The 24,779-nt window shown below is 40.0% G+C and overlaps 3 protein-coding genes and 1 non-coding gene across 4 annotated transcripts; 2 read left to right on the top strand and 2 right to left on the bottom strand.

Annotated features, from left to right (window-relative positions):
- Positions 1-2,775: 2,775 nt before the first annotated feature.
- On the bottom strand, positions 2,776-2,857 carry Trnal-uag (transfer RNA leucine (anticodon UAG)). The gene has a single exon. It is a non-coding gene; the product is annotated as a tRNA-Leu (tRNA).
- Positions 2,858-7,185: 4,328 nt separating this feature from the next.
- LOC148718049 (uncharacterized) lies at positions 7,186-8,222 on the top strand. Its single transcript, XM_088742445.1, has 2 exons — positions 7,186-7,445; positions 7,649-8,222. Exons 1-2 carry the CDS (start codon positions 7,237-7,239, stop codon positions 8,220-8,222), a joined length of 783 nt encoding a protein of 260 aa, XP_088598571.1. The 5' UTR covers positions 7,186-7,236.
- A 28-nt stretch (positions 8,223-8,250) lies between these two features.
- On the bottom strand, positions 8,251-10,438 carry LOC148718048 (uncharacterized). The gene has a single exon (XM_088743809.1). The coding sequence runs from the start codon at positions 10,334-10,336 to the stop codon at positions 8,837-8,839; it is 1,500 nt and encodes a 499-aa protein (XP_088599935.1). The 5' UTR covers positions 10,337-10,438; the 3' UTR covers positions 8,251-8,836.
- A 10,620-nt stretch (positions 10,439-21,058) lies between these two features.
- LOC148718047 (uncharacterized) lies at positions 21,059-23,015 on the top strand. The gene has a single exon (XM_088744035.1). It carries the CDS (start codon positions 21,199-21,201, stop codon positions 22,846-22,848), a length of 1,650 nt encoding a protein of 549 aa, XP_088600161.1. The 5' UTR covers positions 21,059-21,198; the 3' UTR covers positions 22,849-23,015.
- Positions 23,016-24,779: the final 1,764 nt, after the last annotated feature.

Below are 24,779 nucleotides of genomic sequence, written 5' to 3'. Positions count from 1 at the left end.
ATGGACCTTGATCGATAATTCCTCGCCAGCCCCCCTCTTCAACCCCCCCACCCCCACCCCCTCCAAAAACAAACGCACTCAGATGTTACCACTTAAGTATTTGGAGTTGACCAAAAGCAAATCATAAAAATGAATTGAGGTTCCTTGACAGTTTGCTTTTTGTTGCTTCCACTTTTCATGCCTGGTAGGTGTAACTAGTATTCAGAATGATTTAGAGCAATATATGTGTTGTAGAGCGTTTTCAAGGCTCGATATTTCAAGCATTTTTAGGTTTACCTTTCTGTTTTATTAAGTCTCGCCTTTTCGCCCCTACGTGCTATTTTGATAAATTTATAGTTTTGATGATTTATTTTTAGTGTGTGCTTGAACTTGGCTCAGCACTTACCGTGCTAGACATTTTAATCCCTTGTTATGGTTGAAGATAACTAGTTTGCTAGGTGGTCATGTTTGAGTTGGTAAAACTGACCTTGAGTTTTACCCACACTGAACATCCTGTTTTGGAAGTTCCCACGGTTAGCTAACCCAAACATGTCTGTGATTTTTGTATTTAATACTGGAGCACTCCTTGCTGAAAGTAGTAGAAATAAGTAGTAGAAATAAGTAGTAGAAATAAGTAGTAGAAATAAGTAGTAGAAATAAGTAGTAGAAATAAGTAGTAGGAATAAGTAGTAGAAATAAGCAGTGGAGCAAGAGAGAGAATAAAGAAGAAAATTACAGAGTCTCAGTTCCTCTTGTTAATTTGCCAAGCGAGTGGTAAAACCCCTCAACAAATTTGGTGGAGGACCCGGGCCTTTCCTACATTGAAGTTACATCATAAGTCATTGACCATCCCACCATCATAAGTCATTGACCATACATCATAAGTCATTGACCATCCCACCACCTATGAAGATTAATCATACAGTGATCGACAACTTCGATGAGTTGTTCCAACTTTATGATAGCCAGCTCAGTGGCACTTTGCAGAAGGCAGACAGTTTGATTGATCAGATAGAGGAAACTACTCAGTTCACTTACATCGAGTATATTACGTTCATTGCACTTGGTCTATCAGTGGTGAATTTCATTGTATTCTGTATTCTTTGCCGGTGCATCTCCAGAATATCTGTGCGACACTCCATACCTGCCAGCCCACCTACCTTGCCAACAGCAGTTGCAGAGAGTCACCAACATAAAACCTGCACACATTGTTCAAAGCACAGAAGGATCAACCGTCTGAAAACAACATCCGCAGAAGAAAGTCGTACAACACACAAACCCGGAGAGAAAAGAAGTAAAGACTATCCAAGACAAGTCATTCAAGGAACTGAACTGAACTAAACTATTTCTATTTCGATGATGAATTATATAATAACTTTAACTTAAGCCCGTAGCCTTTTAGTTCACGCGTCGCGCGAGTACGATGGGATTTTCGTTTTTGGCGATCTCTTGTTAGCAGATAGCATAGACCACTTTAGGCAGTTAGTTAACAACCGTTCGACTGGGTTGTGACCGAACTGATAGGTATCAATTGAATTAATTAAAAAAGCAAAAAAAAACAAACAAACAAACAAAACAAACAGCAAAAAATTTTTAATTATTTTGTATTAGATAAGTTGAGTTTTCCATGTAATATTTCCCTACCGTCCGCATCGAGGACGATGCTTAATTTAGGCGGGGAGGAATGTTGTAGAGCGTTTTCAAGGCTCGATATTTCAAGCATTTTTAGGTTTACCTTTTTGTTTTATTAAGTCTCGCCTTTTCCCCCCTACGTGCTATTTTGATAAATTTATAGTTTTGATGATTTATTTTTAGTGTGTGCTTGAACTTGGCTCAGCACTTACCGTGCTAGACATTTTAATCCCTTGTTATGGTTGAAGATAACTAGTTTGCTAGGTGGTCATGTTTGAGTTGGTAAAACTGACCTTGAGTTTTACCCACACTGAACATCCTGTTTTGGAAGTTCCCATGGTTAGCTAACCCAAACATGTCTGTGATTTTTGTATTTAATACTGGAGCACTCCTTGCTGAAAGTAGTAGAAATAAGTAGTAGAAATAAGTAGTAGAAATAAGTAGTAGAAATAAGTAGTAGAAATAAGTAGTAGAAATAAGTAGTAGAAATAAGTAGTAGGAATAAGTAGTAGAAATAAGCAGTGGAGCAAGAGAGAGAATAAAGAAGAAAATTACAGAGTCTCAGTTCCTCTTGTTAATTTGCCAAGCGAGTGGTAAAACCCCTCAACATATGTATTGCGGGTTTCCAAGAATTAGGGTTCAAAGACAAACAACGCTTTTTTGTGGGGAGAACCGTTTGTCACTACAAAAGAGACTTCAAAGACTTTTTCCTTTCGAATAACATAAATGTCTACTTCGCATCGACTATCTGTCGAAAACCTCCCAAATCTTTATGTTACCAAGTTTGTTTGTCTTACTAATACGTGCATAAATAACTCTAGTTATGAGACGTTATCATTGGAGTCTGACAAAAACGTTTACCCGTACAATCCCTCATTCATAAAATTTAAAAGAAAAAGAGAGAGAGAGAGAGAGAGAGTGTGTGTCATAAGCTACCTTAATGAAGCAGTCAAGGACTGTCTCCAGTAACTCGGTTACTTTACCCACATTTCCCCAAATTGTCGCTTGAACGGAGGGATACATGGTCTAGAACAGAGGAGAAATAACTTTGTCAGAGTAACTTAATATTTAAAATGTTGATAGTAATCAAAAATTGCATGCATTGGTTTTCCTTCACTAAGTTATGCGATTGGTACAGAAAACTTGTAAAAAGTGCAACTACGTTGGCAGCGGTGGGATTCGAACCCACGCCATCGAAATGACTGGTGCCTAAAACCAGCGCCTTAGACCACTCGGCCACGCTACCATTTACACGCCATCAACGGAGAACACCTAAGGGGACAAACAACTCAAAGGAAAATAATTAAGGAAATAAATATTGGATGCTATTTTTCTTTGATAATCAGATTAAAATTTGTTGCAACTCATCATTCAAATGTATAGTTTCAGAAATTTATGGAAAAGCTTCGTTCTTAATGCTTCTTTTACGAGGCGAAAGAGTATCGAGCGTCAGACAAATACCCTCTATGCGAGTTGTCCCCCATGCACACTTCAGTTAACCCCAAAGTGAATGGCCCTAGGGCTTTGCACCAGTTTCTTACTGCAGAGTAATTTTGTAATTTTTAAATCGAAACCACACACGCGACCCTACACCTTTCTGCATGTTGCATACACTCTCCGAGCTTTTCCTCTCAGCGTAATATTTGCAGTTGGATGTACTGTTCCATGAAGAAGCAGAACTGGAAGACTGTGCTGTAGAACAATTCTTTTCAATCCTCTGATCTTTAGGCGTTTGGAAAACATCATTTTCGTTACAACTAGCGCTGGATTTTTGAGACTCTACTACTGTACTAGCACTATCCCATGAGTTGGTAGCGGGAGGTGTTCCTGCTATCATCAGGAGCTCGTTTTGTGCTTCCGTAGTGGTTGATTTGCTTCCTCTATTAGACTGCTTTGCAGCCATTTCCAGAGTCGTCACGCCAGGCGAATAACTCCCCCAGAAAAGGCTGTTCACATTCGAACTGCATTCCATTCAGGATTTCGACCAATCATCATTTTCCCACGGCACGAAGCTCGGATTTCTCCACCGTCGCTCTCAACGTTCAATAAGCGCTTCGTTCTGGGAGGTTCGCGATCCTTGAAGATTCCCCTCAATTCATCTTTGAGTTCTTCAAGATGATCAAAGGCCTTTTTGAACTTCATCAATCGTCGGTATCAAGCTTCACAAACTGACAACTCGCTGGTCGCTGAATAGCAGCTCACGTTCACATCCAGACAGGAACTAATAATCGCAGGAAAATCAAAGGAACTTTTTCCAAAGACATAAATTTTTTCCTTTTTCTCAACTGAAGTGGAACAAATAAAGCAACGATCACTTCGCAAAACCTTCTTCGGCGTTTCCCCCTCCATCAAGAAACTACGAACAAATGCAGAATTTGAAAACGCGGGAAAAACGATATTGATTACAATCTCTTGTGTTCTGATTGGTCACATAAGAAACGATGTCAGTGATCTTATTGGTGGATTGTGGTTGGGAGACCTCTCACTCATCTTCCGAATCAAACAAGAATGTCCCAGACGACGAGGATTCGTCATCCCCGTCGAAATCAACCGTGGCGAATGAACCCCTTACCCTAAACTCCAGTTCAGACTGAAACGAAACAATACTTGGAGCAGGCTTCGTATCGATTGCAACAGAGGGTATTTGATCTGATTCTTCACTTTCAACCCTTTTGTCCATTTTCGTATCGTTTTCTACTGATTTGTCTGAAAATATCGCCGTAAAACAGTTTCCCATTTTAATATTAACCTTAACTGGAAGGAAAACACACGACGTGTTATTTTGTGAATGTGACATAAAGTTTGATAGCAACATACTTGGCAATGCGTTGTGATTTTAAGTGCGCGCGCCTTATTTTGTCGGTGTTTCTTTTCTACGTCTGTGTTACCTGTCTCCAAGATATTGAATAGATATCTGGTGAACTAGGCTATTGTCTCACCTTTTAGTCACATTCTGGCCCCGGTTGTTCGAAGGATGGATAACGCCATACACTAGATATATCTTTCTCCGGTTGATAGCGCACTACGTTTTGGTAACACTCATGCGCCGGGTAGCGATTGATCCGTTGGATAGCATTAACCGCTCTCTGAACAACCGGGCCCTGGGATACAAATTACTTCTTTTCATCAAGACCAAGTTGTACAATAGGCGGATGACGCTAACTAACGGATAAATCGCTATCCAGCGGATAAGTGATAGCAAAACGTACTTCGCTCTCCACCGGATACAGATTTATCCACTGGCTAGCGTTTCTCAAACTTCTAGCAACCAGGGCCGGTTCTTTTGCGCGAATAAGGATAGCATGCCTGCTGCAACATTTAGGAAACCTGGTCGCAAAACGCTTGCATGCTTCCTGTCGCCCCTGAGAAGCGCACGCACACACCAGCAAAACTAAAAAAAATTGACCCCGTAGTTCGTGAAAATCAGCCTTGATAGTGCGCGCACATCGTATTATATATACCCTTGTCAACAAAAACAAAACTGCTTTGTATAAAACACAATACAATGTTGCAAATTTCAATGATTTTATTTACAACTCTAATTAAAGATTGTAAAATTTCTAAAACAAGGTTTCATCCGCTTTCACGTTCATATCGCGTCCACAAACCAGTGTGGCGCCAGTATTATAAAGGCATTTGCATTCCAAGGGATTGTAATATTTACAAATAAATTATAGCGTCAACCGCCTCTCGCTCCCAAGATCTCATTAGCAATTCTCCTTTCTTTCTACCATACAATTCTTATAATGTGAATTTGGTATTGGATCAACTAAATCCCCTAATTGTTATTTTTGTATATTCTCATCACTTTTCTACTCGATCTTGTATGGATATCGTTAGGAGAAATTCTGTCTTGGTCACTCGTGGGAGTATAAGGGGTTGGCGATATTCTCATCAGAGAATATCACCAGAATATCTCAGCTGAGAACGACAGGTTCGTCATTTTCTTTAAAATCACTCCCATAATATTCGTTTAATTGCAAGATAAGTTACTTCATCTGCTGCTAATGCTGGTGCCGATTCTCCGGCTGTATTCCCCTTACCATATTTGTTTGGTAATAAAGAGAGACTGTTACGAGGTGTAACAAGCTAATTACCCGTGGGAATTAAAGAGATAGAACGCGCGGAATTATATAATGGTGATGTCGTGTCGTTGTGTCGAGTAATCTACTCTGGAAATCGGGGAGTACCTAAGTCGGAATGGGTATGGCAACCAATGCTCCAAGAGTTATCTACTTCAACAACGCCATACCAGTACAGCGGTCAGTTTTGAATTGAACTCTTGAGTAAACAGAACTCTCAAGTTCTGAGAAATGTCGCATTAGACAAAAATCAATGAACGGAAAACCTACCAATTTTTCGCAGTCACTCATTTTCTCGCTAAAAATGGAATATGCGAGAATAAAATTTTGCGAAAAATTGGGCAAAAAGTGGTGGTAAATGGAACTACTTTTGGAGAAAAGCGAGAATTCGATACTATCGTTTTAGTTTCCCACGGCTTTTAACTGTGCCCACAAAAACACTATACTGAACAGTACGGACAAAATGATCGTTTTTGACCACGAACAACAGTCAACCTCCTAAAGGCCCGTTTAAAGAAATTGACGGTGCTTGTGACACAAATTGTGGACCGTATCCTAAGTGAAGTAAGGACTTGAAAATTATTTTGTAACAGGACATAAAATTTTGCGTTGCTATTTTTTGCGTCAACCGATATTTCGAGGGAACTAGATCTCGTGATTTTTCTGAAATAGCAAAATGAAGTCATGCAGAAGTTAGTATCAATAAGGTAGAAAACTCAAAGCGAGCCAAAAATGCATTTTAAGTGCACTGTTTGGTTTCTCTCGGTTACTCCTGCATAATGTCAGGATGAAAATTAAACCTCTTGGAAGGAGGAGTCCATGTAGAACTGCGGCTTGCAAGACAAATGAATCCGAGTCGAACAGGGCTCATGGTATATCCAGCCAACTCTTTCAAACTCGTTTTCAGGCCTTAAGCCAATATGCAAATTCTCCTTAACACTCGTCGTTTAGTATTTGTTGCCAGAACTTGATAATCAATCGAGAAATGTTCCCTCGATGATATGGATCCCCTGTCTCGCACCTTGGCCCGTAACACCCCACAGATTTTTGACAAACTAATCACTTCATAACTTTCCCAGTGGAGGGACTTCGTGTTCCCCTGGTGGACCAGTTCCGTCGGAATTTCGGAGATTCCTTATCGGCCTTTTTCGCCCGGCATGACGAAGATGAGCGCTTGAACGGCAACGGAATGAAAAGGTGCTTACCGGGTGCAGCACCAGACAGAGAACTAAGGGAAGAAGACAGAGAAGACGAGGAAGACGCCACCCTCAGGTCCTCAGTGCTAGAGCTGAGAAGTATTGGTTTGACAGACGCCACAGAACCTGAACGCTGTGTTTTTTGATCGGTCAGGGGTACACCATACACCTCTACTACAGCTTCCAAGAACTTTACAAAGAGCTGCGCACGGCTTGCCTGACCGCTTTGCTCCTGCGAAAATTAATAACATGGATTTTTTACCCGCACAAAGGTCTAGATCCTAGCAGAATTCCCCATGTTCTAAACGAGTTGGGGATTGGGTCCGAATTGGGACCGCAAAGCATCTATGGATTGTTTGAAGGGACAGATTTTCCAAATCAATATGGCTGAAAGCGAGAGCAAAGCCAAACTAACTGTTAAACTAACTCAGGAAGATATTCCTGGGGCAAAACTTCCAAGGGATTCTGTTGAAAAATGTAGCGTTGTCCAGTTGAAGAGGTGGCTGCTTTGCAGAGGTGCAAAAACGACGGGAACAAAGAAAGCTTTAGTGTCGAGGTTCGTATCGAAGCTGGCAACTTTTAAACTAAGAACCTTTACACGCAATAAGTTATTTTTATTTATAACAACTTTATTTGTAATTATATGCCTTTTCAGAATTATTATTAAAATTTCCTAAGAGTAAAAATTTAATATAATCGAAATTTTCGAATTTAATAAAGTCCTCTCGTACTTATGAGTGCTCTAATTTTGACTTATAGAGTACACGACTACATCAAGCATGGATTTGATGTTAAATACTTGCGTGATCCGGATGGCGGCGTCAATTTGTTACGGAAAAAAGCTCAACTTGGCGTACTTGAGAATCAAGAGCCTGAAGTAAAGGATTCATTCCCAAAAGAAGGATTCCAACCAGATATAAAGGCACTACCAAAAATATCATTTGGAACTGTGTGGAGATTTATGATCGAAGGTGTAGAATGTAAAAAGCAGCTCTCCACTGCTAAGCCACTTGTTAAAGGATTCAACTTTTTTAAATCTGGTCATGTCCTGTACATAGGCCACCTACAACAAAATGGCAAGCACTACATCAAAAGCCAAGTCCTCCCATCTATGAAAAAGGACAAAGTTTATACATGCTACTTAGTTATTAGTTCACTTGGAAAGATGCTAAGAGCCCACTGCAAATGCCCTGCTGGCATAGATGGGAGATGTAACCATGTTGCATCAACACTTTTTGCTTTAGAAAACTATTGTAAAGTAAGGGAAAAACTGGATGAGTCTGATGAGTCATGCACCTCCAAACCATGCAAGTGGAATGTGCCACGAAAGTAAAAGTGTGTAATTTAAGAAAACTATACAATGAAATAGGCAAATCAAAATTTAATGGGAATTAGTGGTTTGCCCAAATTATGTTGCACACTTTTTAGTACTATCAGAGTGTAAACAATATATTTGTGAAGGTAGAATGGTTTTCAAAAGCCTGTGAAACACGTACTAAGTTTTGTACATGTTTAGTGCTTTTCTGCTTAAATGCTTTTGTTTCTATTGTTTAATACTGGCACTATTAGAAAGTAAATAGTATTAATTGTTTCACAGGTTTTTTAAAAACCACCCTATAGGTATTTGCTATAGCTAAGATTAGATAAACTTTGTCTTGAAAGAAACAGCGATCTGTTTTGTCTATACACATTAACTCAGTATTTTTATACATTGTACACAGTTATGTTCATATTTGACTGAGTAAAATATTTACTAACTACATGTATAGTGTGCTTGGATTATTGTAATGACTTATAACCAGTCTGGTTACAGTCCAGTGGTATGATGGCAATATCATAATACATTATCAAACACTAGTTTATCAATGCTATTTTAATGCAAGGCAATAAAACATAAATCCATACCATTGTTAAGTATTAAAATGTTGCTTTATATTCACATGAATTTTAATTAATCAAAGGAGGGTAAAAATTTGAAAGTCCAGCCACTACAGATAACATATCAGATGCTATGGGGGCAAGAGTAATTGGAATTCGGTGGTCAAAGATGTGCCAATTCTTTATTCTCTCCATCAATCGCTCAACATGTACTCTCAAACTGGCAACAATCTTGTTGTGGTTGGTTTCTTCTTTTGAGAATTGTGTATCTTTAACCAAAAATGCTGGTCTAATCAGTTCTGCTCCCACAGAAGCAAGCTCATCAGTGTAGTTGAACCCTTTGTCTGCCACAACTTGATCATAAGGTTGTAACTTGTCCAACAGTCCACTTTGAGCTGTTATTTCCTTGTCAGAAGTTGAACCAGGAAATAGCTCACTGACAAAACATAAAGCACCACTGGGTGTTATACCAAGCAAGGCTTTCATCGTCGTTCTAGACTTGTATGACGAGTAGCAAGCAGATTGAGAATTAAGTGCTGAAGGTTTCTCCATCTCAAACTCTGTACAGTCCACAATAATGACACAGTCTGGATAGAAGGATTTGAAAATGTCAGGCATGTAGAGTTTGAGAACTTCCCTGGGTGGAATAGTAATAAGTGGCTCAAACTGTCCCCTCAGAAATCTCGTCCAGGCCCTTGAAACTTTGGATACAAGGGGTCTTGAGACACTAAACCGATGAGCAAGGTCCTTTTCCAGCAATCCAAGCCTTAATCTCACTAGTGTCAAAGTAAACTCTTGGAACTTGGTTAAACATCGAGGTCTGCCACACTGAATTCCTGGGTGCGTTCGTTCATGTTCATATTCAATATGCTCTGCTGCATCTTTAACCATGTCGAAACATATCAGCAGTGCATTATAGTCTGGTAAACCAGTATAAAAGGTAATGTCTTCAGCATTGTCTTTATATTTCTCAATATCGAAACGAAAGTTTTCAAGAGAGTGTCTTAGTCTTTTTGTTTCTTGCTCGAGTTTTAAGTTTGCCTCGAGTAGGTTTGCATTTTCTTCACTCAACTTGGCATTTTTCTCCAGCAGCTGATTCTTTTCATTTGTCAATTCACTGATGTCCTTTTTAAGCTTTTGCAACTCCTTTAACATTGTTTCGATTTCCAATCCTGTGAGAGATGTTTGTGTCTCACGATTGTTCTCATGTTCGACTGTCACTGATGCTTGTGCCATGTCTTTCTTTTCCTCCCTCTTCTTCTTTTTTGCTTCCTGAATTGCCAGATTTTCTTCGAAGCTGATGACTCTTTTTAGCTGTCGTCTAGTGCTTTCTGCCTTTTTCCAAAGAAATATAGTCGGCAGATGAGCTCGACTGAGTTTCTCGCCACCTTCGAAATGGTCTGAGCAAATTCGAGTATTTGTGGAGTCCAATTTTAGCGAATCATTCTTCAAAATGACTTTGTATTGCTTTCTGGTAAACTCATCTTTCGGTAATCTGTAGAAATGCAGAGGTGAAGCGTTCCTAAAGCTGTTTGTACAGCCAGGAACGCAACAATTATAGTGAGGCATTTCAGAATTACTTTGTAAATATGACTCGTCTGTCCCTTCAATCAATCCATAGATGCTTTGCGGTCCCAACTCGAACCCAATCCCTGACTCGTTTAGAACATGGTGAATACAGGACCCTTGTTTAATGTGAACCTTCTAATTGCCTAGCTCAACATAGAGTTCTCTGTGTCTCGGTGGTAAACCCTAGGACTGCGAAATGTGAAGGTCTGAGGTTTGAATTCTCGAGGGAGATTCGCATTTTTTCGTTTCCACGATCTCTGGAAATGAACTACATCTTGTAAGACCCTTAAAAGTAGTTTCAAAGCTAATCTTAAACACAAAGGTCACCGTGAGCAAAATCGCAGCAGTACAAAATGCATACCTTAAACTTCGTGAAGCGACTGAATCCGGAAAATCCAAATACTGAAAGAGCAAAAACGCAGACAAATTAGTCTTTGTTTTCTTTTACGCCTTGGAAGACGAGGAATTAAAGTCGTACACGAAGCCATCATGTTTACGCGGGAAAAACAAATAACTTCCTCACATTAAAAACAGAGACTTCATGACCTATAATTAAAATTATTTTTTGTACCTCTTAGTTCCACATCACCTGGAAATTAAACGTCATTGCATACAGTTCAGCTGTACTTTGATTTTCACTTACTTGATAGATAGCTTGACTTCATAACAGGATCGTCGTTTAGCTTTACAGCGCTCATTGAATGTACGATTGTCTGTATCGCTTTCAGAGTGGCTACATCATCAGAATGGCCGAGCACAATGGATAGATCCGAGTCTAAGAGATTATAACTGCACAAGAACAAAAAAAAAATTAGCTAGAATGTTTTTCTCTTCTCTATTATGTGGGGTGGTAATTAACTACTCTATCAAAAACAAAAAATAAACTAGGTAACTAGTTTTTAGTTTCGAGATTCGTTAGCGGGCAAATGAAACAATTGGTAGATAACAGGCAGTAGCTAATTTTGGAAAGCTGATGATTAGAGCCTGCGAGAAGGCTTTCATTATGGTTGCAGCATGGGTGGCCGGTAAAGCATGCGCGAGGTCTGTGAGGGGTCTGACACTAAAAACCTTTCGCGGACCTCCTACGCACTCACATCGCTCGCCAGCTTGGAATACCTTTTGAATTAGTGTAGAAAATTTGGTGTCATATCAAGATGTATTTCTCATGACTTATTCGCTGGGAAACGCTCTAGTATCGTAAAATTACAAGTATGAAAATAGAGGGTTAGCGACGTTCTAGTGTGCCTTGGAAATGCATATGAGCAGCTGATAAGGACTATTTAATAATTAGAGTACTCACATGACAGGAAAAACTCCAGGGAATACCAAGCTAGCCTCCGCTAATACCTGGTACAAATACCGTGACTCTACATCTCCAGTGACGTGCTCAAGCAGCATTGCTTATCAAGAAACCAACAACTTGAATCAATAAAACTAGGGTCTCTCTGTTAGCGGAAACTCGCCCACACATACAGCTCGTTTGACCTCCTACAAAAACTCTGTGTATACACTTTCCGAATGCCACCAACAGCCCTGCTCAGTCACCCTTCAATGGACTTCCATTGCGGGAAAACGAGTAATATTTCAACAAATCCTTCTTTAACAATAATGAAATAACCTCTGTTCTGATTGGTCTGTGTGATTTCGTTATGTCGGTTTCTTGACGATCGATTGAACGTTTCTATGAAGCAAAACCAAAGCAATCCCGAAACACTTTTCGAAACTCAATTGAAAGTGGTTGTAATTCAGTTCACCCCGAGGGACGTCATTCCGAAATTATCCAAACAACCTTACCAGGGCGGTCAGCAGCAAAGCTTCAGTCTGATTGTCGTTCACAATGCTTGGATCCAAGAGCATGTTTCGACATTCCGAGGGGCAAACAAAGGCCTCGTCACTAGTACTGTCATCAACTGTAATCACTATGGACACTTGGTGCTCTGTATTCAAGGACGTTACGCTTCCGGAGAGACTGCCGTCAAGTTTGCCTGGAAAATTCAGGGTGGGGCTGTCGGGCTCTTTTTTGGCACCCGGGCGCAAGCTAGAGCGAACCTCCTCAGATACGGGTAACAAAGCTACGAAGAATCAAAGTCAAACAATCTTCCGTAGTCAAGTTAGAAAACTAAATGTGATTGAACTTTTTAATGAGTAGTTTTCGTTCTCCCCACCCCCGAAAAAAAGGCGCCTAAACGTGTCAGGGGCTACCTTCAGCTCATATGCTTTTATTTTTTCTATGACAAGGTATTTTCGAGGTTTTATTTCAAGAGAACATAAGTTCTACCAAGTTTTCAGGACTTTTGCAATTCACAGAACCTTTGCAAGACAACTTTTACACAGACCAAAACTAACTTCAGCTTGAAGGGGAATAAAAATATTAGTTCGGTACAATAGGAAAATAACAGAAAAGAAGCAATGATTAACCCCGAGTGAAAAAGGATAATTGGGGAGGAAGTAAAACAAAACGAATTACAAAGTCGAAAATAAAAACTTTGGGCGAATTCTACCAAGAAGCAAAAATCTTTGGTGACTTCGCCCAGTTTAACATTAGGCATTCCTCTGCAGTAAGGAACACTTTGTGAGTCCTTTAACTTACAAGCCAAATACGCAAGATTTTCTTCGTTGACTATAAAAGAACCACGACTGCAAGGAAATTAAAGAGTCATCAGTTCCCTTACGCTGACTGTATCAAGCGTCATTTCAACAGACTGCAATGACATGCTACAATACAAATGACAATGAAGAGCTATTGCCCTTAGAATCCCTAAGAATGGCCAGCATCTAATTTCTCCTTACGGTATGACAGCTGAATCAACCAATGAGGTCATGAGAAGTTAAAAAAATGATCGCCAGCTAAATAAGTTCCTAAGTGCTTTGAACTTCTTTTTCTCAGTTCCAAAGGAGATTAAGAAGATTAAACCGGAAAGTATGGAGAATATGCACTCGGATGTTGAGATTTAGAGGGTAACGCAGCAAAACGAGGCGCGTTTCGTAAAAACAACAAGCCAATTAGAGCTAAGGAAAATGTCACAAGGAGTAAATGGGAACTCAAATTTAAAACAAACAAACTTTAAGAAGCGCCGGAAGACACACGTGACCAAGATGTGATTAGTTAAAATATTGACGTCAATTTGTTTTTTACAATAAAAGTATGATTTTATTTAAGTTTTCGGAAAATCACACGCGCGCGCATTGCGTGACACGACACGTCATTTTCATGATCCGTAACCTTATTGACAATGGTTCTCGACCAATAAGCGCGTGACAAATTCTACAATTATTGTAACAAAAAAATTTTCCGGCATCTCCTTGGTTGAAAAGGTAGCACGAATTCCTCATACCACTCACAGAGCAAATGAAGAAAAATCTACTGCAATCCCAGTTTGTTTTCGACATTAAGTTGCAATTAGCCTTTTCCAATCCATACCTGCCTTGTCTTCCGTTTGCTAGTGATGTTATACATCAAGTTCAGGATGCGAATACGAGCCGAAGAGGTGGCCTGGGGATGATATACTCCAACAAAAAATAAGCAGAAAACAGATTCAGTGGATAAAAACTATTTCACCAGTTTTAACTGACCATTAACTGTAAGGCAGAGCGTTCGTGTTACTGCTTTCATTAAGTTCCTCAGTTTTGGAAAACATTACTAATCCTGGGCACAAGTTGACACATGTAAAAGAGCCCTCCTTCTACTGACACAATAGCAAATCAAACACGCCAACAAATTTTAGAAAAATTGTACTCAAAGAAACAGTGCTATACCCTTCACAAGGTGTATCATCAGCGCAAAGTGGAAATTGTTTGAAAAGTGAAGGCCAACGAAATGGTCCATTTGCTTACAGTGAAACTCTAGCAGTGGTTCTTCACGTACCACCATGAGAACTTTGTCCTCCGACTGTAGAAAAAGGAAAATAAGGACAAAGTGTAAGCCAAGTCATGTGTTAAACAAAGGTGTCATCTCTTTTAATGTGTAGACGGTAGCGTGGCCGAGTGGTCTAAGGCGCTGGTTTAAGGCACCAGTCATTTCATATCCAGAAGTCGGGAATGGATCTGGATCCTCGACTGGCCGTAGAAAATGCAATCAAAGGAGACATTCTGCAACATTTTGAAAGTTTTAAACCGACATTGAGAAGTTCGCATGGCTACAACACTAGAAATGGCTACTTACCTAGACTGCCTAAACCTAAAACGCTCCGACGAAGGGCTAACGCTCGAAACGTCAGCTTTTGGAATCGTTACGCTGGCCAATTTACCATTTCAACTTTGTTGATATATCCAGATTATTTCGTTACTCCCACCGACGTAGCCCCAAACAGTTTCTTTCGAAACTATCAGCCTTTAAACCTAAAACGGAATGCGGAAAGAGGGTGTCCTACTTCCGTTTTACAAATGACTGGATGTCCCTCCCAGTATTTTTAAGAAGGCCAATGCCATGCACAATTTTTAAGGAAAACCTTACAAGATTCTTAATGGTTAAATACTTTAAATGATGGTTAAACTTTAGATATACGCCGTTTTGGATCTGTAACAATTGTATTTCTTATTTTAGCTTTTAATACTTTTTATTTTTACGGAGGACCTCCCTGAAAACCACGTATTTACGTGACGGGCGCTTCCTCCTTAAAGATTGTTTATTATTATTATTATTATTATTATTATTATTATTATTATTATAATCTGTTTGCAAGCGGTCTAAAGAGGTGTGCCTCTCTGTGTTCACGAATCCAATATGTCCAGAACGTTTCAGTCACGTCCGCTTCACAAAGTACAAATTTGTGAACGAGAGGTGTACTGATTGATGTCTATGCAAAGTGTACTAGTTTCGATGAAATGCTTGTGCAAATCTTTGCTGTGTGCCTTGTCGGTGACCGAGAAGACACTGTGACAAGTCTGCCCTAATTTGTATTCACAGCAAATTCCAAAAGACCTCCTGTATTTTCATGAAGACATTTTTATTATTTTCAGGCTAATTTATGAGCCCGAAGAAAGCGTAATTCAACGAGGGGGTACAAAAGATACGAGATACATTTACATTTTACATTTTTACATTTATATAGCGCAGACTTCTATGTAGATATATTCAGTCGCGCTTCACAATATTGTAAGGTTGAGATCGGACGTCAGCATTTTTATCAGGCGCCTCTGGCAGCCACTTCAGGTCCATGTAGCGATCTCATTTTCCCACCCATCACACCCAGGGGAGGAAATCCACTACACAGTAATCTCGTGCAGGGGTAATTTACGTCCCCTACCCCTAACCCTGCAGGAGACGGGACCTACGGCTTTACGTCTTATCCGAGAAGACGAAGCAATGTGAGTGAAGCGTCTTGCTTAAGGACATAACGTCATGCCCTAGCCAGGACTTGAACCCGGCCAACCGACCCAGAGTCCAGCGCACTGAGATTAACTTGAGCTGACCTTAATGTTTACGAATAAGGTTAAAAAGTCAAATGAAAGAGAAGGCGAAAAGCATAATGTTTTCTGCTCAAAATGCTATGAAATAATACGACAGCAACAGTTACAACTGGATGCTTGAAACCTCAGCTTGTAATTAAGATTACTTCTTGTTCGATTTGACGCTAACTGGAAAAAGTCTTGGAATTCGAGATTACTGAGAGAAAATATACATTTATAACATTCGATCAGAGAAAAATACAGTCTTCGATTCTTTAATGATTGGTGACCACTTTAAAATTGAGGAACGTTCCTCGTAGTCCATTTCGCCTCTCTTTTGGCCAAGAGCCAGTCTCGACGCTCTTCTCTGGACTTTTTCCAGCAAAACAATGTCTTTTACCAGAAAGGGACACCACACTGGAACCGCATATTCTAGTATCGGCCTTACTAAAGATTTGTATAGCAAAAAGAATTCACTTACGCTATTAGACCCAAGCACGCGCTTAATTACCCCAAGGACTTTGTTGGCTTTGTTGACCACCACGGGAATATGATCACTCCATGATAGATCGAACGATATTGTAATACCGAGATCTTTGATATTTTTCACACTCTTTAGAATTTCACCGTTTGGATCAAGTGTATAGCTCCCTTTCGACTTATCTTGTTTGTGCGTTATTCTCATTGTTTCACATTTATCGGGATTAAATTTCAACTGCCAGGTTTTACACCATTCAGTGAGTCCAAACAAGTCAGATTGTAGCACATACGTATCCTCAGGAATGTTTACTATCTCCCTACAGAGTTTAGTGTCGTTGGCGTACAATTTCACAGCGGAAGAAACTCCAGCTGATATATCATTGACGTACATTATGAACAAGATGGGCCCTAAAATTGTTCCCTAAGGTACGCCTGATTTTACCTGAGTCCATGACGAATAGCTGCCGCGCACAACAACACGTTGCGACCGACCAATTAAAACTGAAGTTTTAAAACCAATTGAGAAGAGGACCGTCAATACTGTGTCTTTCTAATTTATGAAGCAGACGTCTGTGTGGAACACTGCCAAACGCTTTGGAGGAGTCTAACAGAAGTACATCCGTAGGATTTCTCTTGTTACGAGATTTTTCCCAGTCGTTAAAACAGGATAACAGCTGTGTAACCGTAGAGCGACCTTTCATGTACGCAAATTGATTCGGTTTGAAAATATTGGCTTCACCCCAAAACTCCATAATATGGTGTTTTACTATTTGTTCTGCTAGTTTACACACGATCGATGTTAGTGAAATCTGACGGTAATTGTTTCTGCAGTTTTTACTGCCCTTTTTGAACAAAGGTGTTATATCGGCGCATTTCCACTTGCTAGGTAATTGGCCAACAGCGAAGGACTTATTGATTAATGCACATATAGATGGAAGAGAGCCGATGCACATTCCCTCAAGATGCGCGGCGACAAACCGTCAGGCCCAGGGGACTTGTAAGCATTTAAATTCTTCAACAGCTTTTCAATCGTATTAACAGAACAATAGATATTAAAGAGCTTAGAGGTGACAACATAATCAAAATTGGGAACGTTATATGTAGAAATGTCTAAATTAATGTATCCGTTCAAAGCTTTTTAAAAAAAGGGTACATCAAAAAGAAGTCGTCTATGCTCTAGAGACAGTAAATTAAGTTTAGAAATACGAACTTTATAGTCATCATCAGATTTGAGAATGAACTTTGTTGCACGTCGCTGTATTCTTTCCAATTTAGTAATACTTCGCAGTGAAAGGTGACCAAACAACAGACCCGTATTTCAGCTGTGACCTAACCAGAGCGCAATATAGAGTTCTTAGTGTTGAAACATCCTTCAAATCTCTGCAATTCCTTCTTATGAAACCAAGCACTTTGTTCGCCTTACTGGAAATCTTATCTATGCGAGAGTTCTAGGACAGGTTGTGGTTAGTTAGCAAGCAAATATCTGAAAATTCAGCTGTAACGTCAAGGGTGGTACCACCCAGTTGTAGAGGAGCAAGAATAGGCGAGCGATTCTTGGTAATCCGCATTAACTTGCATTTCTTGGTATTGAAGCTCATATGATTTAGTCGACTCCAAGAAACCAGGTTATTTAGGTCATCTTGAAACGATGAATGATCGCATGGATGCTCAATGACCCTTGAGATTTTACAGTCTTCTATCTACCTATAAAGCCACCAGACTTGTAGGAGAGACCTTATGAATGGACTGACCTCTTAACGATTCTTTCCTTATTGAGATGAAAAGTGTAATTGTCCCGCTCAGCTGCTTCACATTTCCTTTCAATTAGTTTATAGGGTTAAGCGTTACATCAAAACAACACCCATTAGCAGTAAGTTTATTTATTTCCCAGTCCATCACCTGTTTGCTACATAATATAGTACTACACAGTAAATCGTTAGATGTTTAGAAACCCTTTCCACCCTAATGCATGCACATTCTCTATACTTTCCCTGTACATTTTCTGTGCTACTGACAACGATTATTTGTGCAGTAGTCAAGAGATATTCTGAAAGGTGATACTTTCCTTTATTATCCAACTACACTCCGTAGAGTACAAATAACGCCATAGACGAGCACAAACATCACGCGGTATTTGTACTCAGAAAAACTTACTTAATTTATGATCACATATCTACCATAGAATTAGTCTGCACATAAAGAATTTAAAAGTAAACATTTGTGAAGAGCCTGGAATAAACAAGAAGTTTGAGTCCCTGTGAGTATTCCAACCTCAGCCAATTCCAATGTTTTCTCATCAAATCTATAACTCTAAATGTAATAATGATCAACCTTAGAGTATGAAATAACTAACCATCAAAAAAATGTTATTCTAGGTTTCATATGCTTACTTATTGTATGAGTGGAAGGGTAGGATAGGAAAATATTTGGCTAGAGGTCATAATGTGCAAAATGAGCCTCCTTGATCCACATGTTTTCTTGCCTAACTCGACCTAACTCAATTTCCAACCGTTTCCTCAAATAACTACAGTAGCTGCTTTTCATCTGTCTCCTTGAATTTGACTTCTCATAGAGCCGTATGCACGACCGTGAAGTATTGTTCACGACCATAAACGACCTTATTTGCTCCATTTTGAACAGTACTTATGCAAATCTATTTATTTTTTAAAATTTTTTCTTTGCAGTAAAAATACACTTCTGGCCCCTCGAGGCAGATGATAATTATATTTTTTACTAACCTGCTTAGCATTTCTGACCCAAAATGTGATGTGATCAAAAGCCACAAAAGACCCAACCTCCGGCTGAAAATAGAGAGATATATGTTTACACTCGAATAGAGATTCCCATTTGTTTAATTTAAGAGAAAGACATGTAAAAGTTTTGAACGAAACGATGAGAAAGATTAAGCTAATGAAACACAATTACGATTACAACATCTATTTATAACTGCTTGGAGCTTACCTTCTCTCCTTTGTCAGTATAAGTAGTCCGTGAAGAGAAAAAGAATGAGTCAACATTTTTTCACTAAAAAACGACTAGATCGTGAAATACGAAATTTTCACATGCCATTTTACTCGGGTTTTTTCACGGTTCTGCGTCCTCAGCTCACGTTGCAATCTGATTAAAGTATAACCCAGTCTTTTCCCTCAAACTCCAAAATATGGGCATCAAAAGGTCAGGCCACCGACACGCCTATTTTGTCAGCATCTTGGGAAAAAAAGACAAAATGCAAAAACCAAAAAAAAATGAAAAGGAAAAAAGGAAAAGAAGTCAATTTGAGTTAGTTCGGCCTACGGCCTGTCTTTTCTCAAGGCCAAGTTCAATCGAAAAAATGGTCAAAACAGTGTCTTTTTTTTGCACCTATCACATGACGAATTGATACATCCACTCTTTTTTATTTTCGTTTTGATACGATTCCATAGGTTTTTCTTTCAGATTTGATGAAATGATACAGATGATACAGATTCCACGACCTGTAAAAGCAACGATTCAAATTAGTCATCCTCTCTGTTCTGACATTTGGGTTTTAAACGGTTCAGAGCCATCGAATCTTTCCAGTAGTGTAAATATGTAAATAAAAAAGTTCGGGACTCAATTAAGCTATGTTCAAAACTGAAATATTTCGATCTGGGGTCAAAATCGGTAGCGTGTTTGGAGCGGTAACGAGTGAACAAAATTACTCTCTTCCAGGCTCTCATTCTGTGGGGCATGAGGACTAGCGGGGTCGGGGAAGCGCGCGAACGACATAAGCAAAGACAGCTGTTAAGCAAACGGCTGCTTTAGCTGACTCCCGCTTGTGATCACTCAGCTGTTTTTGCATTCAGTTTTACTAAACGAGACCTTGCACTGGCTTGGGAGAAATCGCGAGTAACGCTTGGGTGATGGAGCGGTTCACATACGTTCTTGGGTCCAAAGTACTACGCACATCGCTATGGATAAGCGGCTTTTCATCGTACATCCTGGCCTTGCATTACTTCAGATATCAGTCGCAGGAGTGGATGAGAGGTCTGTGCAAAGTTCAACGTCGAGCCGTCAACGTGGGTCTTTTTACAGGTTTGCTGCTTGCGTCATGGGTCCTGTTCTTAGACGCCCATTATCAAGCTATGTTTGATTTAGAACACATTAGAAAAGCCCTTACTCATAAGTGTCTAAATCGGAAAGCTTCCAACGGTGTTTGGTATTCCCTTGCCACTTCCATATACTGGGGAATGTATTCGTCCATCGCTGTTTGCTACGTGTTTTTCTCTCTGTGCCTCGTGATGACGAACGATCTCACGAGAGGATACCATAGCCTGACTAAATGCACTGGGAATGTTCGAGATGCTGTAATAATGCACAAACAAGTGCTTGAACAAATTGAAGAAAAGATCAACTGGATACGGGTCTGGTTTTTAGTTTAATCTTTTTTTTTTTACCTCCATCGCCACAACAATAGCAACAGGTAAAAAAAAAAGGAGTACGGGGGGGAGGTCAAGAAGAAAACATTAATGGGAGGTTAGGAGCTAAAAGGTGCGTAATGCCCTTGCACTGCTTTCCCTTATTTATCTGTTTCCTTGGGAAGAAAAAACCAGGAAAGATTTATTACTCGACGTTTCGGGGTCATCGTGACTCCATTATCAAGAGACTAGTTTAAAAACATGCAAATAAGGAAAGGTACAAGAATAGCATAAATTAGACTGAACGGCTTAAACAAACACCTTGGCGCGGATGGAATCCGTTTGCACGTTCAGTGTTGGCTTACGCATGCGAGTGAAAGAGTGTCTCCAGTTGAGATCAAGGCAAGCTTCGAGAAAGCATATTGGAACCTTGAACGGCATCTACCAAACGAGAATTTACGCGAACTAGCAGCCGCATCCTTACGATATGTTGCGCTAGAGTATATTAATAAGAGTAGCCCAAAACCTCCTAAAGCCCTCTTGCAAGCTATTGAAGATCTGAAAAAACGCGATGACATCGTTGTCACAAAACCGGATAAAGGGTCTGGTGTTGTTGTTATGGATAAATCAGAATATCTTCGCCTACTATCCGAAGCGTCAATAAACGATACCAGCAAATTCCGATTCGTCGACTCGGAGAGACCGAGAACCAGAGGACGACCTCCTAAGTATTACCACCCTCTCCTTCAGAAAGAAAGGGAGTTGGAAACTCTCGTTCGAAAGATTCTACCGAAATCCATTGCTGACGCTCTCCGCCCGAAAGGGTCCAGACTCGCACACTTGTATGGCTTGCCGAAGACACATAAAGAACAGTTGGCCGTGCGGCCAATACTCTCTGCTACTAACACCTACAATTACTCGCTAGCGAAATGGCTTGACGACAAATTGAAACCCCTGTCGTGCAACCAATATACAGTGACAGACACATTCCGCTTTGCTGATGAAGTACGAGGCTTCGAGATCAGGAACGACGAAATTTTAGTTTCCTATGACGTCATCTCATTGTTTACAAATGTACCATTGGAGGAAACAATACAGATCTTAGCTGAAAAAGCCTTTGCCCAGGATTGGTTCAACGAGACGCACAGCTTGAACATCTCTAAAGCGGACCTAATCGACCTCCTCCGAGCAGCTACGAAAAACCAGCTTTTCCAGTTTGACGGTGCGTTATATGAGCAGACAGATGGAGTCGCTATGGGTTCTCCCCTTGGACCGTTGCTGGCTAACGTCTTCATGTGCTCGATTGAGGAAAACCTCGAACGACACGATCAACTTCCGCGCTATTACCGGAGGTACGTCGATGACACCCTGACCGTAATGCCCTATAGGGTGACCGCTGGCCAGTTTCTAGACACCCTTAACTCTACCCATCCCTCCCTCCAGTTTACCATGGAAGTCGAACGGGAAGGATCCCTTCCCTTTCTAGGAACTGAACTGCTTAACCGTGCACCAAAGATTGAGAGCAAGGTCTACATCAAAAGAACCAACACGGGTCTCCTTCTGCATTTCCAGAGTCATGTTGACATTAAGTACAAGCGCAGCCTAGTTAACACCATGGTGGATCGCGCTTATCGATTATCTTCTAACTGGTCTTTCTTCTCCGAGGAATGTGACCGCCTTAGAGGGGTTTTTCATAACTTGAAATACCCAAAGCCACTGGTTGAAACTACAATCAAGCGGTTCGTTGAGAGAAGGATTTCATCTGCAGAACCCTGTCCATCACCAGACGTACCATCGGAGACTGTGAGATTAGTGTTACCCTTCAAGGACCAGTCGTCAGCTAATCATGTTAAACAACAACTGAACAGTCTAAGCTCGAAGTTAAGCGTGACTGTCCAACCAGTGTTCGTTAGCCCTAAGCTCGATCAACAGCTTAAGCAACACGAAATTAAGCCCCCTATTGTTAACCAACAATGTATCGTTTATGAATTTAAATGTAACCTGTGTGATGCAGGGTATGTGGGCTATACTCGTGGTCACTTACACGAGCGCGTAGAAGGGCACACAAGGAAATCATCTTCTATCTACAAACACTACCACCTCCAGCACAATAGTGAAATGCCTGAACGCTTGATCGAGCAATTCAACGTCATCACGAAATGTAACGGCAAATTTGATTGCCTTATTAATGAAATGTTGTATATTCGCATGCGTAAGCCAACACTGAACGTGCAAACGGATTCCATCCGCGCCAAGGTGTTTGTTTAAGCCGTTCAGTCTAATTTATGCTATTCTTGTACCTTTCCTTATTTGCATGTTTTTAAACTAGTCTCTTGATAATGGAGTCACGATGACCCCGAAACGTCGAGTAATAAATCTTTCCTGGTTTTTTCTATGCCTTTGCTTTAGCAAATCCCTGCTGATCAAGTCCTTGGGAAGAATCCGTATTTTAACTTTAAGACTGAGCATTGCACAAAATTATTTGATGTTATTATATGGCTGTGTCTCACAAGGACTGGGAACTACCGAATTGACGAATTTGATTAGCTGGAATCAATGTTGAAAGCTAGATTTTCCCATCTAGACCGGCATCTAGACCGGTCTAGAAAAAAAAGGTACAAAGAATACAAAAAAAATGGCATATAAGACACAGCCATATAATAAACATCTTATTAACCGAAGTAGGTCGGTCTGTATGGGAGAATCTTGACCTCGGTCGCTGGTACAGACCTCACTGCGTTCGGTCTGTACTGGCGAACTCGGACAAGATTCCCCCATACAGACCTCCTGCTCAGTTAATAAGAACTAAATATTGCGTGAAACGTGACAGTTAGTAAACCTGGAAGACAGAAAACTAGCTGTAACCTATTTATGTTTAATACCTGCTTCCTTCTTTACTCGATACCTGTTCGAGTTGTATTTTCTTTGTTATTCTGTGAAAGTTGAGCAATCAGAAAGCAAGGAAGAATATAATTTTCCACGCATGCGCATGGAATCAGAGTAAGTAGCTTTCCTCTACTTACTTGGATGGAATTTATTGATTTTTGTTAAAGTCTGAGAAGATTATCATAAAAGTTAAAATTCTCCTACGCTTCCTTTTTTGACAGGAATATAATGAATTCCTCATTTACTGCAACTTAATCGTATCTGCTCTGATCAAAAGTAATTATGTGGGTTTGATGTTTCAACTGCGACAAACAAAAATTTATTATCCGAAGTTTGCATTTGCTCAGCGAGAATGGGCTTCCGGCCGAGATAAACGATAGGACTGAGGACTAGAACGACTGCGAAACTGAGAAATATAGGCAGAGGATCATATTCGATTGGCTATTTGATGTGAGTAACCGGTGACGTTTGGTCGAAAGAAAGCAAACAGTCTGGTAGAGATAGCTTTCTTTATGGCAAGGCACCGATGTCTTAAGGTCGTGGTAAGTACTGTAAAGATGAATTTTTTTAGTGTGATATAAAAAGGAGTAACACCTCGATCATGGTTTGTTCAATGCAGTAACTTGGTGGAAGACATTTGTGATGTCGCGCTACGATAGAAACTGAAAAATACAGTCTACAAAGAGGAAGAAAATCACAAACGAGGTCGGTCGAAAAGTTTCAACTTTCATTTAGAACATAAAGTATATTGTATCCGTTAATTAAATTGCGTAGTACCGGTGAGGGTAAAGTTGACTTGTTTAGAGTTACTCTCAGCTACTAAAGTCAACTGCCAAACGTGGTGCTGGTGAGCCAAGCTTATGCAGATCTTTCGAGAGAGAAACTTAAGGAGGAAATAATGAAATTCATAATTTTTTTCTTTTTCTGAAAGGAAGATATCGAGGGCTATTCAGCCATTTTCCCTGAACGATTAAATGTTCCAAATAAAGTGAACGCATTTCAGTTTTTGTACTTCAAACGCTTATGACAGATGAGCATGCAAAAATGGAACACTTTACTCTGTTTAACAGGGGACGTCAGGCCGCAGTGTGGGTAGCATTTTTCAAATGGGAGGGTTATAAGGGGGTTTTAGAGCTAAGCGTAATATTTGAATAGGAACTGATCAATTATCAAATGAGGTCGAGAAAAAGTTCAAGAAGTGATGTTTCTTTACTTAAGAAAATTCATTATGTACAAGAGGTGAACGAATGACACTCACTTCGCAAAATTTTAAAACGAAGAGGAATTTATTTCCCTAATCTTACCATAGATAG

This window comes from Stylophora pistillata, chromosome 13 (genome assembly GCF_964205215.1).
Source record: "Stylophora pistillata chromosome 13, jaStyPist1.2, whole genome shotgun sequence".
NCBI classification, from domain to species: Eukaryota; Metazoa; Cnidaria; class Anthozoa; order Scleractinia; family Pocilloporidae; genus Stylophora; species Stylophora pistillata.
The sequence above is the reverse complement of the archived record's forward strand: the minus strand, read 5'-3'. Positions and strand labels throughout refer to the sequence as shown.